Source organism: Emydura macquarii, unplaced genomic scaffold (genome assembly GCF_026122565.2).
Source record: "Emydura macquarii macquarii isolate MOO-44397 ecotype Brisbane River unplaced genomic scaffold, CSIRO-AGI_Emac_v2 contig_3110, whole genome shotgun sequence".
NCBI classification, from domain to species: domain Eukaryota; kingdom Metazoa; phylum Chordata; order Testudines; family Chelidae; genus Emydura; species Emydura macquarii.
This window is the reverse complement of record NW_027133247.1, coordinates 219,953-233,730: the sequence shown is the minus strand read 5'-3', so window position 1 is coordinate 233,730 and position 13,778 is coordinate 219,953. Positions and strand designations below refer to the sequence as shown.

General features: G+C 37.7%; 1 protein-coding gene across 3 annotated transcripts in view; it reads right to left on the bottom strand.

Moving 5' to 3' along the window:
• Positions 1 to 13,778, bottom strand: part of MIGA1 (mitoguardin 1) — a 52,354-nt gene that overhangs the window by 12,758 nt on the left and 25,818 nt on the right. For all 3 annotated transcript variants that reach the window (XM_067530704.1, XM_067530703.1, XM_067530705.1), the window contains one exon: positions 7,892 to 7,992. In XM_067530704.1, the coding sequence (XP_067386805.1) occupies positions 7,892 to 7,992 (101 nt within the window). The remainder of the gene's footprint in view (positions 1 to 7,891; positions 7,993 to 13,778) is intronic.

Genomic DNA, 13,778 nt, shown 5'->3' with positions numbered 1-13,778 from the left:
TAATGGTTATAAAAAAATCACTGTCATTTTCCTGGTAAACGTGGCTGTTAATTACTAAAACACATTTCCTATGAAGAGGTTACAATCCAGTGTTTTACATTGGGTGCCAAAATACTCTGACTATAGTTTCTAATATTTGAGTTTAAACCTTTGGCTGACATTACTACAGAAATGCATCTTTACCCATCCCACAGATTGTTATTAAAGAAAATAAAATTTAAACCATTATGTTAGGAGCATCATTATTTTTCACTCTACGTAGCAGTGGCTGGTAGGATAGAGTTACAATTTCCATGACAAACATTACATCATTCTCATTATCTATCCAAGAACTGTAGAGGCACATATTTTTCCATTTAGTAAATGGCTAGAACACACAATCTAACAACTTCAAAAAAATTTACTTTACAATATTACTGCAGATTGCCTGTAAAGACATTTTGTACTTCTAGGCATCAAAACCATAATTTAGATAGGTCTTAAATAAAACTAACTTTTACAACAAATAAATATACTCTATATGGGTTTTTAACATATTCATGTCACTGTCTTCTAAACATGTTCAAAGTTAGACAAATAAACCACTGTTAGAATGTTTCCTTCAAACACAGTCTTTCCTTAACATTGAATTTAAGATGATAATGTTACACTAATCTTCAAATTCAGAAAAAAATTATGGGCATATTTTTCCATCATTGGAGATACATATCTGTAAGTGGTGACAGGAGAAGTTCTACATGCACACTAATGAGGAAAATATACTTCTGAGTGGGCTTTTTCCATAGTCCCTACTGGAACAAACCCCAGTGACTACAATGGGAGTTAGCCCAAGTAAGGATTATGGCCTTTATTCAGGAAAGCATTTACACATGAGCTTTAGCTTATCCCTATTCAGGAAAACACTTAAGGATGTGTTTAAATTCCACTAATTTCAATGGGACTTAGCATGTATAAGTACTGTCTTGAAGAGAGACGCTTTCCTGAACTGGATCTTAAAGCAAGATTTGGTTCTTAAGACAATAAGTGAAGAATAAAACTTTAAAAATTGATAAGACAATATACTTAGAGCAATTTACAAGCAATTAAACTAGCTTGAAAATTAACAGCTCTTTCTTAAAGAGTTTTAAATTTTTGTCCTGTTTTATTTAATTGCTGGTGTGGCAGAATGGACTAGGATAAACTGACTTCCCAAAATAGATCTGCAGCTGTGAAAACATATCAGATTTAAATTGTGATACTAGTTAACAAGCATCATATTCATAGTAACAAAATAGCCTAAAACATGTTTAGAGAAGTTAGTATTACTCTCTAAAGTTATTTTATCTTAATCAAGATAGCAACAAGTTCTTTCATGCAAAGATTGTCAGATGTATACTTGAGAAGTAGAAAATAATATTTTAGCTGATTAGCAATGGTAGGAACAAACAGCTTTTCTAGTATTTTTTCACATATTTGAGGTATAAACATACTTGTTACACAAGTTTTTCCACTTGATTCAGAATAAGAAAAAAAAATCTTACTTCAGAAAGAATCTGTTTTCCAGTGTTATAGCCTAACAGTGTTTACAGAAAGGCATTTTTCAAACTTTAATGTAAATATTTTCAAAAAGAAAAAGTATATAAGACACACTGAATCATACTAATGTTAAAGGTCCAATCCAATGCCTATTGACATCAACAGACTCCCATATATATGCTTTACTTCACCTGCAAACGCAAGAAGGAATTAGTAATTACAGGTAACATGGGGCCTGATCAGATTTCCCTGGGATCTGTATCAGGCCCAACATTACCTGTATTTAGTAACTCCTTCAGATACTTTGCAGATGAAATAAAATAGCAACACACACTACAACAGCTGACCCCCATGAAAAAGCAACTGCTTTCTTGATACATTCCAATCAAGTCAAAGCATGTAGACAAATGAGATAATTTATAAGTTACTTATAACAGCTCCAAAGTAATTATATTTTACTTAATTGTCTGCAAGGGAGAATTAAAATTCTGAAATGCCTTAGACAGGTTAACGGCAGTGTTTTCAATTTCCCGGATATGAAAATTAAGTCATGGCACTTTCATAACAAAGAAAATATGAAATTACTTTAAAATGTTCCTAATAGTGAAAATGTAGCAATTTATCTTAGTTCGGTAATAATTTTAATCTATACTATAAAGTAAAAAATACCCAAGTTAAAAAGTCAAAAGGTGGCAAATCAATTGGTAAAATAAAGTTTGTAATTATTATTTAATCTATAAAATTTAGAAGCAAGCATACTAATGAATATGCAGTTATTTCATAAAAGTAGAGTACGATAAAAAGACGTGTTTTGCCTCTATTTGTGGTTCAGTTTTTAGCAGGAGGATTTCTGAAGTCAATTAGAGAACTTAAAAAAAAATCCGAAACACTGTAATAAATTTTCAGTCCAAAGCCACCAATGCACCCCAGCAGTCTCAGAGATTGGGGGAGGAGGGGGTTTCTCAGAGATTGGGGGAGGAGGGAAAGAGGACTCTGTGGCTTCTTGAAGGGTCACCCCCCACCACCCTTCTAATGGATGCGCAGCTTCCTCATGGGTTTGGGACTGGGGGCATCCTAGATAACTGGCTTGTCTAAGGGGTGCAGTGGAAGCCCATTTGCTCCTTTACACACAAGAAAAGGGCACCAAAGCCCTTTTCCCTTGGTTGGGGTTCCATTATATGACCAGATCAACAGCTCCCACTCTCCCACCCAGGGTTTAGGACAAGGGTTTTTTGGGTCTGATGTGAGTATTGTGCTAATTGCCTTTTTTTGGGATTGACACGGTCTTTTTCCCCTCATTGCCAGATTGGCCAGGGTTTGTTTTTTTTGTTTTTGTTTTTTTTGCCTTTCCCATTGCAACCCAGGAACTTAATGAGCAGGTTAGGAGGCATGGGTGAAGTGCAAGTTGTTGCAACATGACAGGGGTCCAATGCAGATACTTGTTTGACAGGGGGTCTGCTAAACTGTAATCTGAAGTAGAATTAGAGGAAGAAGCTGGGGAACAGGCTTGGGGTTCCGACTGTGGGCTACAGGGAGGAGACAACACTCTCTTTTCCCCAGCCCTGGAGGGCAGCTGTGTCCCAGCAATGGGCTGGGATCAGATGTGGAGAGGTGAGGGGAGACAGGGACTGACAGCAGTCCTCCACCAGGTGAAACAGATTATGGAAGGAAGGATGATCTGTGCTGGGCAAGATGTTGCTAGATAGTTCCCAGATGAATTAAATTAATAAAGTTGCAGCCTAGTTAAACTACATCCCGTGTGTCTTGTTTGCCCCAGACAGAGAGGAAGAAAAGACAAAATGCCCTTGAAAGCCATGAAGAACACAAAGAGCCTATTCATGACCCTGTTCTGGTGACACAAAAGGCTGTAAAGTCCACCCTCCACCCGCCCCAGGAATACCTTTCAGTATAGAGCAGCTTCTGGCAGAGGAAGGGAACCAGCAGCAGGGTATGGACAGGGACTGCTGGCTATTTTTAGCTGCCAAAATGGCTCCTTGATGGCACTCTAGCCAACCATAGTTTAGAACAGCCCCTACCTGAAACTGAACTGTTCCCACACAATCTCTAAAACGGGAGGAGCACGAAGGTGATTTTAAAGTCTGAGTAGCACTGTGACATAGCTGAGGATCCGGTCAGAGTGCCTGTGGTCTCCAGAACTCACCTTCCACACAACCCTGAGGCACAGCCCCATTCCTCATGCGTGTTCCCCCACAACTTTTATTTCAAATTGAGTTTAGAACTTATGGATGTAGTCTCACTCAGATTGTACATCATAAATTAAGTGGTACTTTCTTCAAATCTCTTCCAATTATAGATTTCAAGATAGACTTTTAAAGCATAAAGGAGAGCAGTACCCTCCCAAATAATGTATTCTGTTTCTACAGTCAACCAGAATTCAGATTACTGGGTCTAAAAGCAAGAAACGAAATCTGTAGTTAAATTTCTTTAGCTATATCTACCAATCAAACTAAGTGTCAAGCCACCAGCTCTTAACTAGGTTAGGAAAATTAAAAGGGTACAACTGTCCTGACATTTGTGTCCAAAAGCTGCCTCAGTGGAAGTTAATGTCTCGGACAAATGATGTTTGGCAAAGGAATGCAAGTAGGATCAGGCAGTTGCTTGAAAATTTCTTCTATGTATAACTGACTTCTCTTAGCTTACAAAGATGTCTGAGCCAGAAAGGAACGTGCTCTAACTTTAACTAGAAAAAAGTGCCTGTATCAATGAATAATCTTTGAAAATACATCTGAAATACTGACGTGGAGTCATCTCATCAGCCCATTTCTTCTTTCCCCTTCTCACCATAACACAGTTTAAAGTTTCTAATGTCTAGGAATGGTCAGTCAAATTCTCTCTCAGAAACAAGGTAAGGGCAGATGTTTGCCAATATAATTTCCTGGTCCAGATAAAACCTAGAGGGCTTCACAAGGAACAATAAACTTGACTGGTAATTTAAAAAGGAAGATTTGCCTCAAATCCATCACAAAACTACTGTCTGAATCCAACTAGAAAAAGGTGAGAAACACTGAAGCTCTAACATGTAACCTCCATATCCACATCTCTAACACTGTGGAGATAATTTTTGCCACAAAGGGTCAGATACTACAGTGCAAAATTCAGACAGAATTAATAACGTCTAGAGCAGGGAATATGTCTTAAAGAGAACCTCCCTTGCTAGCACCAAAGGGAGCACTAACTCCATAATTTGCAAGTCCCTGAGACAGACTACCCCCAATATTTTAAAAGACATATTCACAGCTTTGCCAAAATTCCCAAGAAACTGCTGTCTGACTCTGACAAAGCACTTTAACAACAGAATGTATAATTCAGGATGCTTAGTAAGTTTAACTGAGATAAAAGAGAACAAAATGAAAGAACAGTTTGTGTATTGCCCAGCTAAGACTAAGCCAGAGCTAGAAGCCCCCAACTGCGTCCTCCTTGCTCTTGCAAATAAATGGAACAAGAGGGAAGATGTAAACAAGCTATAGACAATAGTGGATAAGTAGACTCAACATCTAGGTTTAGTGTGTAGAAATTGTGGTTTCATTCCAACACCCGTGTAAAACACAACCTACCCTTAGTGATCAGTCTCTACCAGTAGCTGAAATACGCTGAGAAGTAATCATTATTCATTCTCCTATATGTACAGCAGACTGCCTTGCTTATTTTTTTAAGGTGTTTCATTTCCCAGATATAGTACAAGCGCTGGTTCATCCATCAGAAAAGATGGCTGCCTTGTTGCACAGTTTGGAAATATATCTTTTTCTAACTCCCCTCCCCAGTGTGTGAGAGAGAATTAGAGAACCCACATTAACACTATTTGAGTCTTCATCCCGCTCTTCTGGCTAAACCATGTGGAGACATTTGAGTATGCTACTGCCAATAAGCAAACAAAGCTGGCCTATAACTCAAGCTATAGAGGGCTCACTCTTTTAGATCCAGAAGTTGAGTTCAAACCCCACAAGTAACTAGACCAAGGGTATCACATCAAATAGGACTGGTTTTCCAAAACTGGGCTGTCTGAAAGGTGAATTAATAAATCTCTGAAAAGCCTTTTTTTTTTTTTTTTTTTTTTAAATGTGAAGCTTCTAAGAGGTACAAAAGGCAATTCAAACCTCTCCCCCACCTGTGTCAAATATCTCCAAAATAGTAACTCCTTCAAACATTAATAACCTCAGATCACAGTTACCTCTTGTTTGCTCTAAACAACTTGGGGACACTGAACATCATTGCTGTAGGATAAAAACTGGGACAACTGTGTCTCAGGTTAAGACTAAGCATCTCCTTTCCCCATGGTTAGGGGCTGGGAATACTGCAGCTCAGGTTTCAACCTACACCCATGATGTTCCAGACCCTCTAAAGACTGTCAAAATCCTCTTGTGCACTGAGGTGTAGAGGAGGCAAGTTCCGATATTTCAAATGTAATGCCAAAAGCAGTTTATATACTTTGTAGTCACTTTTAAACATCCAGGGGCCTTCATCACCTTCCTCTCTAGTGTATTCATATGAAGATGTTTCTCATTTACCAGGACTCAAATGCATTTCCCTGGCAAGGAGACTCATAATTAGTAATCAGCCACCATTTGACTCATGGTGGATGGCACTATACTGAATTTTTGTTTTTATTGTGCATTCCTTATTTTGTGGGAATACTCAAGCTGCTACTGAACTAGAACTAGGCCTTAAAGATGTCTGGGAAACATGCTCCTTATTTCCACAGAAACAACTGCAGGGGAACAAAACATAGCCCCATAAACTTTTGAATGAGACATCTATAGTTTCCTATGAACGTCTTTGCTGCTTCATTGATCTCCAGGACTTCCTCTTCCCATGGAAACCTCATTCAGAGGAAAGTATCCAGTAGGAATGTGTCACTGGGAAGGGTCATGAAGTTCAGGGTATGTTTGCTAGGTAGCCAAGGCATCTAAACAGGAATCTTACAACATTTTCTGTGTTTTGGGGAGGGAGGGAATCAGGCATACCTGCTCTAGCTTGCTAAAAATAGCAGAGAAGCCATAACTACACAGGCAGTGGCACAGACCAATCCTCCCAAATACAAGCCTGTCTGGGACCCTAGATACATATTCAAGTGGCTAGCACATGCCACTGCAGCTTCATTGTTATTTTTAGTGAGCTAGCTTGTTCAGCGCTAGCTTGTGTATGTGCTTACATGTGCTACAATCTCACCTCCTGACTGAAGTGCAGACATAGCCTTAGTGGATTTAGAATATCAAGATGGTGAGACTACTTTGAAGATTTAGAAGGGCAACAGCCAGGGCGATTGTTCTGGCCAGTTATGACAGTGTTTCTTAAGGAGACACAGTCACTTTAGGTTCAGGGTAGGAAGAATTCTTCTGTACAAAACATATTCATCTCTCTTTCTGAGAGACTGTGTGTGTCCCTGTTTATTACCAAGCAGACACAAGACAGCAGACTGCATTCTTTTTGAATATCAGTTTAAATAGTAGGAAAATTCATCTAAAAAAATGGGAGAAGGTGTGGTATCAGTTTTTTTTTTGAATTTCATATATCTTCTTGAACTGACAGGACTCACTCATTTGAAGGGATCTTGGATAGTCTCCTCCAAATTACAGGAAAGGGTAACTAGTTTCAGGAGACATATTCCTTGTTATAAATTACTTTTAGTCACAGCACTGCGAGTTACTTTGGGCTACCTCAATCCATTTCACATAACTCACTTCATAAGGGAAGGTACAGTGCTTAAATTCCAGTTCTTTTGGATGGACACATTCTGTGCCCCTACTTCCCCGTCAGGGCTCCAGAGAGGGAAACACCCTTCACACCATGCCCAGGGGCCAGAGGAGCTCTCTGCCTCCTCATCAATTATTGGGTGGGTCATGCCCCTGCTTGTCCCCCCCCTTGGGCATGCCCCTGGCCAGGTGGCAGGGGGAAAAAGAACACCGTTATTTAGATGGTTGGTACTGTGTCATCTAATTCTACTTCCTCAATAATCAGAACCATTATAGGTGTTCATAGATATCCAGCTCTGATACCAAAGACGATGGCTGTTTACAATGGTAAGCAACTCATTTTTAGAAGGATGGATAACTCATGGAATGTGCTGCCAGGTGACCAAAAAAAAAAAAAAAAAAGCATTAAAATGACAGTTTTTAAAGCAAAACAGAGGACAGGAATGAGTGTGTTTGTGACTCCATTGGTCCAAAGTAAAGAAAGTACTAGGAGGCTGGCTGCAAATGGAGGCATTTTTTTCATGTAAGATGCAATTTATTTTCCACACAGAAATTAGCAGCTTTTAATTTACAGTAAGAAATTAGAACCATTAGGAATCTGCTATTTATTTTTTATGAAAGAAAGAATCTAGTATTGTTAAAGAAGCAATCCTTCTGACTCTTACCTCAGCTGCTGAAACAAAGGAGTCTGTTGATGCAATGCTCAGTGTATCTCGCAGACAGAAATCATCTGTATTATCCTTCACAGTGATATCTGTATCTTTATCTTAAAAGTGAAAAAAAAGTCCATTTACTAGTTTATCATTTTCTTTGACAATCTACTGATTTAATTACAAGTCTTGAATTTAAATGGCATTTTTAAAAGGCCTTCCTCTTAACTTTGTAACAATAAGATGTCATACAGTGCTTGTGCATATAATAGTAGTTTAATCAATTATGATGTCATGAAAGCATTGAAAACTTTGCAGTTTTAGTATTGCATTCATTTTTGTGAGGCACCTAAAAAGCTGCAGAATACAGCCATAAGAGTAAAAAATGTTACCAAACCAAACCCTTCCTCTTCTCCCCAACACAAACAAGTTTAGGGTTTTTTTGTTTTTGTTTTTATTCCTAGGGTGGCTTTATGAACACCAACTTCTTTCGCCACGTAAGAGACCTCCAGTGGAAAAAAACAGCAACAAAGATCCAAAGATGCCTTATGGGTGTTGTCCTCAGGCTGTTTTTCTTTCCTCAAGCATCTACTACTTCAATAAACTAATTTAAATCCTCAGGTAAGACTTTAAACCTTACACAATGTCAAACAACTAAGGCTTTGTTTTAATAACCAGGTATATCTGTGGCATAGGTTAAAAAAGAGTAAGTTAATTTTAATAACATTTTAAACACCTAATTAGGTACATCCTATAAGCTCCAAAGTGTAAGAATCCTTCTAGAAATATTCACTACATCTTATTGCTTCAGGATTTTATTTCCACTCATTTTTGTTGTATTTTAAATATACATATCCTGCATGATTTTTTCATAATGTGACCAATGTTTAGCATGATCCCAGTTGTACTGTTCATTTAAAATAAAAGAAAAAGAAAATGAAAACTATCATTCTTATTAAACCAGGCCACAAGGTTGTGGGGTTTTTTTGGGAGAGGAGGCACATGGTTTATTTTGTTTTTTAAATTATCCCAATTGTGTATCCCAATTTTTACACTTGACTCAGCTAGGACAGTAACCTGAGTAAAGTCAGTTAATGTTCTGGTTCTCATGATCTTAAAACGAACTGCAAGGGAAAGTGGTTCCCCTTTCTTCCCCTGTCCTCCCCCCTCACCACCCCAAACCTTCATCAGTGAAATAAACACATCCAGAAAAATTTCTAGTGGCATTAAGATTTTTAAAAATCTTCAACAAAGTCTACATTTTGCACTAATATCACATTCTATTCATCTGCAATATCAATTCTTTCAATTTGCATTTAACTTTTCAGATTGCAACAATCACTGCACACACTGCCAGCATATATGTTTTGTTTTCATCATGCAGAAGCAAATTCATAGAACGATTAGATTCATAAGTCAGTAAGTCAAATCTTGGCTTGATGTGCTTCATACTACATTCTCAGCAGAGCACAGGCATTTATCTTGGATTACTTTACCTTCAGACATTACACATGTGTTGCTAAAAATCTGTTTTATTTCCAGCAGTCAGCAACAACCAGCTACCTAATGTCATCCAGATCAGTTACTATGGTTATACTTTATAAAAAACACTGTTACATACCAAAGTGGCTGCATGCCAGTTTTACTGGCATGGTTTACTCATCAGTTGAAGCGCTACAAGCCACGTAACTATTATTTTAGTGGTCATTAGTTATGGATTTAGAATGGCAGTTCAACAATTATGCACTAGATATCAATAAATTAACAATATCAATATCAAATTAAATATCTGGCTTTGAGAAGACCCAAGGGAAAAATATTAAGTCTGGACAAAAGCTTTCTTAGAATTTACTGAACAGACAATCAAACTTTATATCACAATTTCACTGTCACACATATTAAAGCACTGATCATCAGATCCTCTAATTGTTTTTAATCGTGTGTTTTCTCTCTGGTAGGACACCTATCACTTCAGAAAACAAAGAAACAAGAAATAAGAAAACAAAACTATTACAGGTGGATTGTTCAGGCATCAAGAAACAATCCTATATTATACTGGAATTTGGAGACCTGGGACAGCATAGGTTCTCACACTCATCTGTGGACCATTAGCAGCCCGCAAAGCACTGCTGGAGGTCTACAGAAAGCAAGCTGGTAACACGATGCTCTCTTTTTCTTATTTCTAGCTCAATCTGTATTAATATCCATCTAAAATACATTAAATGCTTTTCATTACTTTTCCACATAAGCAACTACTGTACCTGTAATAGAGATGTTAAAGGAAGGGCTGCACATAGAGATGTAGTCTGGCTGCAGAATTTTCCACAGAATTGATCCTTACTGCAGAACTGTGTTCCATAATCTAAACTTTCAATTTTTAAAAAAAGTTTCTATCCCTCATGGCTGTAAAGGAAACCTCTGAATCATGAGCTAAGTGCAAGCCAAGTCAGTGCTGTCTTCATGATCTTCCCAAATCTGCAGACAGCCTGAAACAATTGGTCAGAGATGTGAACTGCCACATTCACCAGGCCAGTGATGTGAACTCTGAAACCTCTGCTGACAATGCAAATGTTAACGTTAACCATTTCACAAATGATCCCTTTAGCAGAAACACCTAGATAGGGCCCGATTCTCATTTACACAAAGTTCTGTGTAAAGCATCCTTCATGTAAATAAGAATCAGGCCAGGCCAATACTAAAAAGTTAAGCCAGTGTAACCCCCTGATGTAGACAGCACTAGATTGATAGAAGAATCCAACTTTCAGGGAGGTGGATTAACCACAGTGACAGGAGAACCCCTCCCATTGCTGTAGTGAGTGGCTACACTCAGGGTACATCTACACTGACGGCGGCAAAGTTGCTGCTGCCAGATCGATCTTTCTGGATTGATTGAGCAGTCAGTGAAAACCTGTTTAATCAATCAGAAAGTCGACCTAGTAAAACCACCTCCTCAAGTGGCGTAGTGCTGTGTAGACGGTAAACGCAGTTCCCGTCGGCGCAGTGCAGTGAAGACACCGCGCTGAATGGAAGTACAGCCGTCGATGGGAGTTACGCAAGCTACTCTGTGTAGCTTGTATAACTCCTGTCAACTGCAGCCAAATTTCTAGATAAGTGTAGACCAGGGCTCACGCTGCTACAGCGGTTTAACTACAGCACTGAAGCTGTGGCGCTATAGCTGTGTAAATATACGTACAGCCTAAGGCCCGCTGTATGCTTATCTCAATCCTAAAAGGTCTCCATATCTTCTCAGTGCTAAAAGCCCCAACTGCATCTTTACCCTACTGCCAAACCCTCCCCCACCGCTAGTCTCTGATGACTACTATGTAATTAGGTGTCAATATAAAAATCTTCAGAACTTTGAGAAGTACAATTCTTAATCTTGACATTAAATTACATATATTATGTCTGTCATCGCAACATGGGGGCCACTGAATTGATTAAATATGAACATGTATAACAGAATTTATTAAAAATGGTTCCTAATATAAATGAAACAGCCAGAGAATTTCCAGTTTGTTGCACCATGTTGTCACTGAATCTAAGGACTCTGCTGCAGAGTTTCTGGCTTGCGGCAGAATATATGGGGCTCTGGTAATGGAATTTTGAATGGAAAAGGAAATAGTCTGTGCAACTGTGAATCATGGAAGCACTGTCACAAGACAATCCCTGTGTTAAAATGAAGTTCATGCAATGGAAAACCTTTGGGAATTCTTACAAGATAAATGGGAGTTATAGTAGTCAAGAAGAGATGAAGGCAGAAATTAAAAGCTCAGACAATCTTGAATCTTAGTTCTTGTTAAGTACACTTTTAAACAGACTCGCTATTTGGAACAATAATTTTGCCAACTGATTTATTTGCTTTTCAGACACTGAAGATAAAAAATTTCAAAAACATGTAAGTCACTTAGGAACATTGAAAGTGAAATGTTGACATTTTTGAATATTTTACCCTGAAATAGTAAGTTTTCTTTAAATGACTTAAAAAGTTGATCCCTCGGGTAAATAACTGTCTAATAGACACAATATTTTTGAAATGCTACAGCGATTCATTTTTAGGATATTTTTATGTCGGTCAAAAAGTTTAGATACCGATTACTAGTTTTATTAGCAACTTACACATCTTTCCTAGATGGAAAGTTATTTGACCTTTTCACAAAAATACTATTTCTAGATGCCAGTTGATTTTCGTATTTAAAAATACGTACAACCAACACAAACTGTAATAGCAAGACGTTATGCAAGTAAAAAGATTTTTGCCTTAACTTTCAGCTAGTCGACCTCAGTGAGTAACTGGCAATGGCAATTTAACAAGCTCGTCTGCTGACTATCAAGGTCACTCACAACTTCCAGCCTTCATTGTAGGTCAATGCAACAAAATGTTGTGGCAACACTTTGTGGGAGCCCTACGCTTTAGTATCTCCTTAAAGTTGTTATTTGATATCGGTAGAAAAGAAGAGAAGAGTGCAGACGAAAGTTGCTGCCTAGTACTCCTTGTAAAATAGTGCCGTGACATTGGTGGTCTCAGAGGAAATAGTATAAGGAGTTAGACTAAAGTTCTGAATAGAAGACTTTTGTGATCTTAAGATGTGGTATTTAGCACCCAGATGACAGTGACCCAGATACTTAAACAGATATTTGGTCTGTCACCCCAAAGGGTAGCTCTGTAGTGATCACTAAGGATCCATTTTGTTGTAGACAAAATGTTTCTCTTAAAATTCATTTGAATTCACCTTTTATAATAAGCCGATACTAAATGGCAGTTTCTTTGCTAATGCTGTATTACTGCATATGGTAATCTTCCTCTTCTAATGCATGTGTGTGTGCAACTTGGCTGACTTACATTTAGAGTAGAAATAATAATTCTGAATTTTCTGATGTGTCCATGGTTTCATCCATAACAATGTATTTTTTAAAATTTAAACTGAATGTGGAATATCAGTTTTAGTTTTAACACCAAAAAAAATGCATGTTCCTGTTATTGTTATTACAAAGAATAGCACAAAATTCATAGGATTATATAACAAATTCAGAGGAAAGTATTAACTACTGAGTGACAGACTATTAAGTCTTCTGGCAAATGACATACATCCACTCAAAAATCAATTTTCACAAAGAAAAACTGCCATGTCAGATATTCCTGGCTTTCTAACGCTGCTCTTATCCTCCAAAAGTCTGTCAGCTAAGCAGGTGCTTAACACCATCAATACCCTACAGAAAGGCTACATAACAACAATTTTAGGGTTAAAATTAAATTGCAGCTGAAGTATATACTGTGCAAGTGTTACAAGAACATTCCTCGATATAAGAATATGAGACAAGAGACAGTAGCACAATGAGAGTCTAGGAATGAACAGCTGCTTGAAGAACCTACCCACTACAGACTGCATTTGCTAGTAAACTAGTCCCAAATTATCTAATACCTTAAAGAAAGAAATGGTAGTTTATATGCTTGCAACATAGTATTTTTATTTTACATTTCCCTTTTTGACATCATCCTGTCTTTGTAAAGAGAATGATGTAGAATCTGCAGATGTTCTGATGACAAAGTAATGATTGTAAGTATATTGATCTTCTTGTCAAAGTGCTCTAAAATTTAAAGTTAGTCTTTATTTTAAAGTTATTTAAAATTCTAAAGCAATGGAATATGTCCTGAGCTTATAAATCCATGCTTAGTTTCATGTGGGATTTTGCCAACATTTGTCAGCTTGGAAAAAAAGTGTTTTAAAAAGCCTTACTGATAGAAATTATTGTAGAATCTGCCTTATGTCTATGTATTTATATGACCCTGTAACAGAGCATGGAAACACCAACGCTAACACTGACCCATCATACTCTCAAAGAAAAAGGGGCTTGGACTCAAGGATAGTTCTGGCTCCAATTAACAGAGTCCTCTAAACATTCA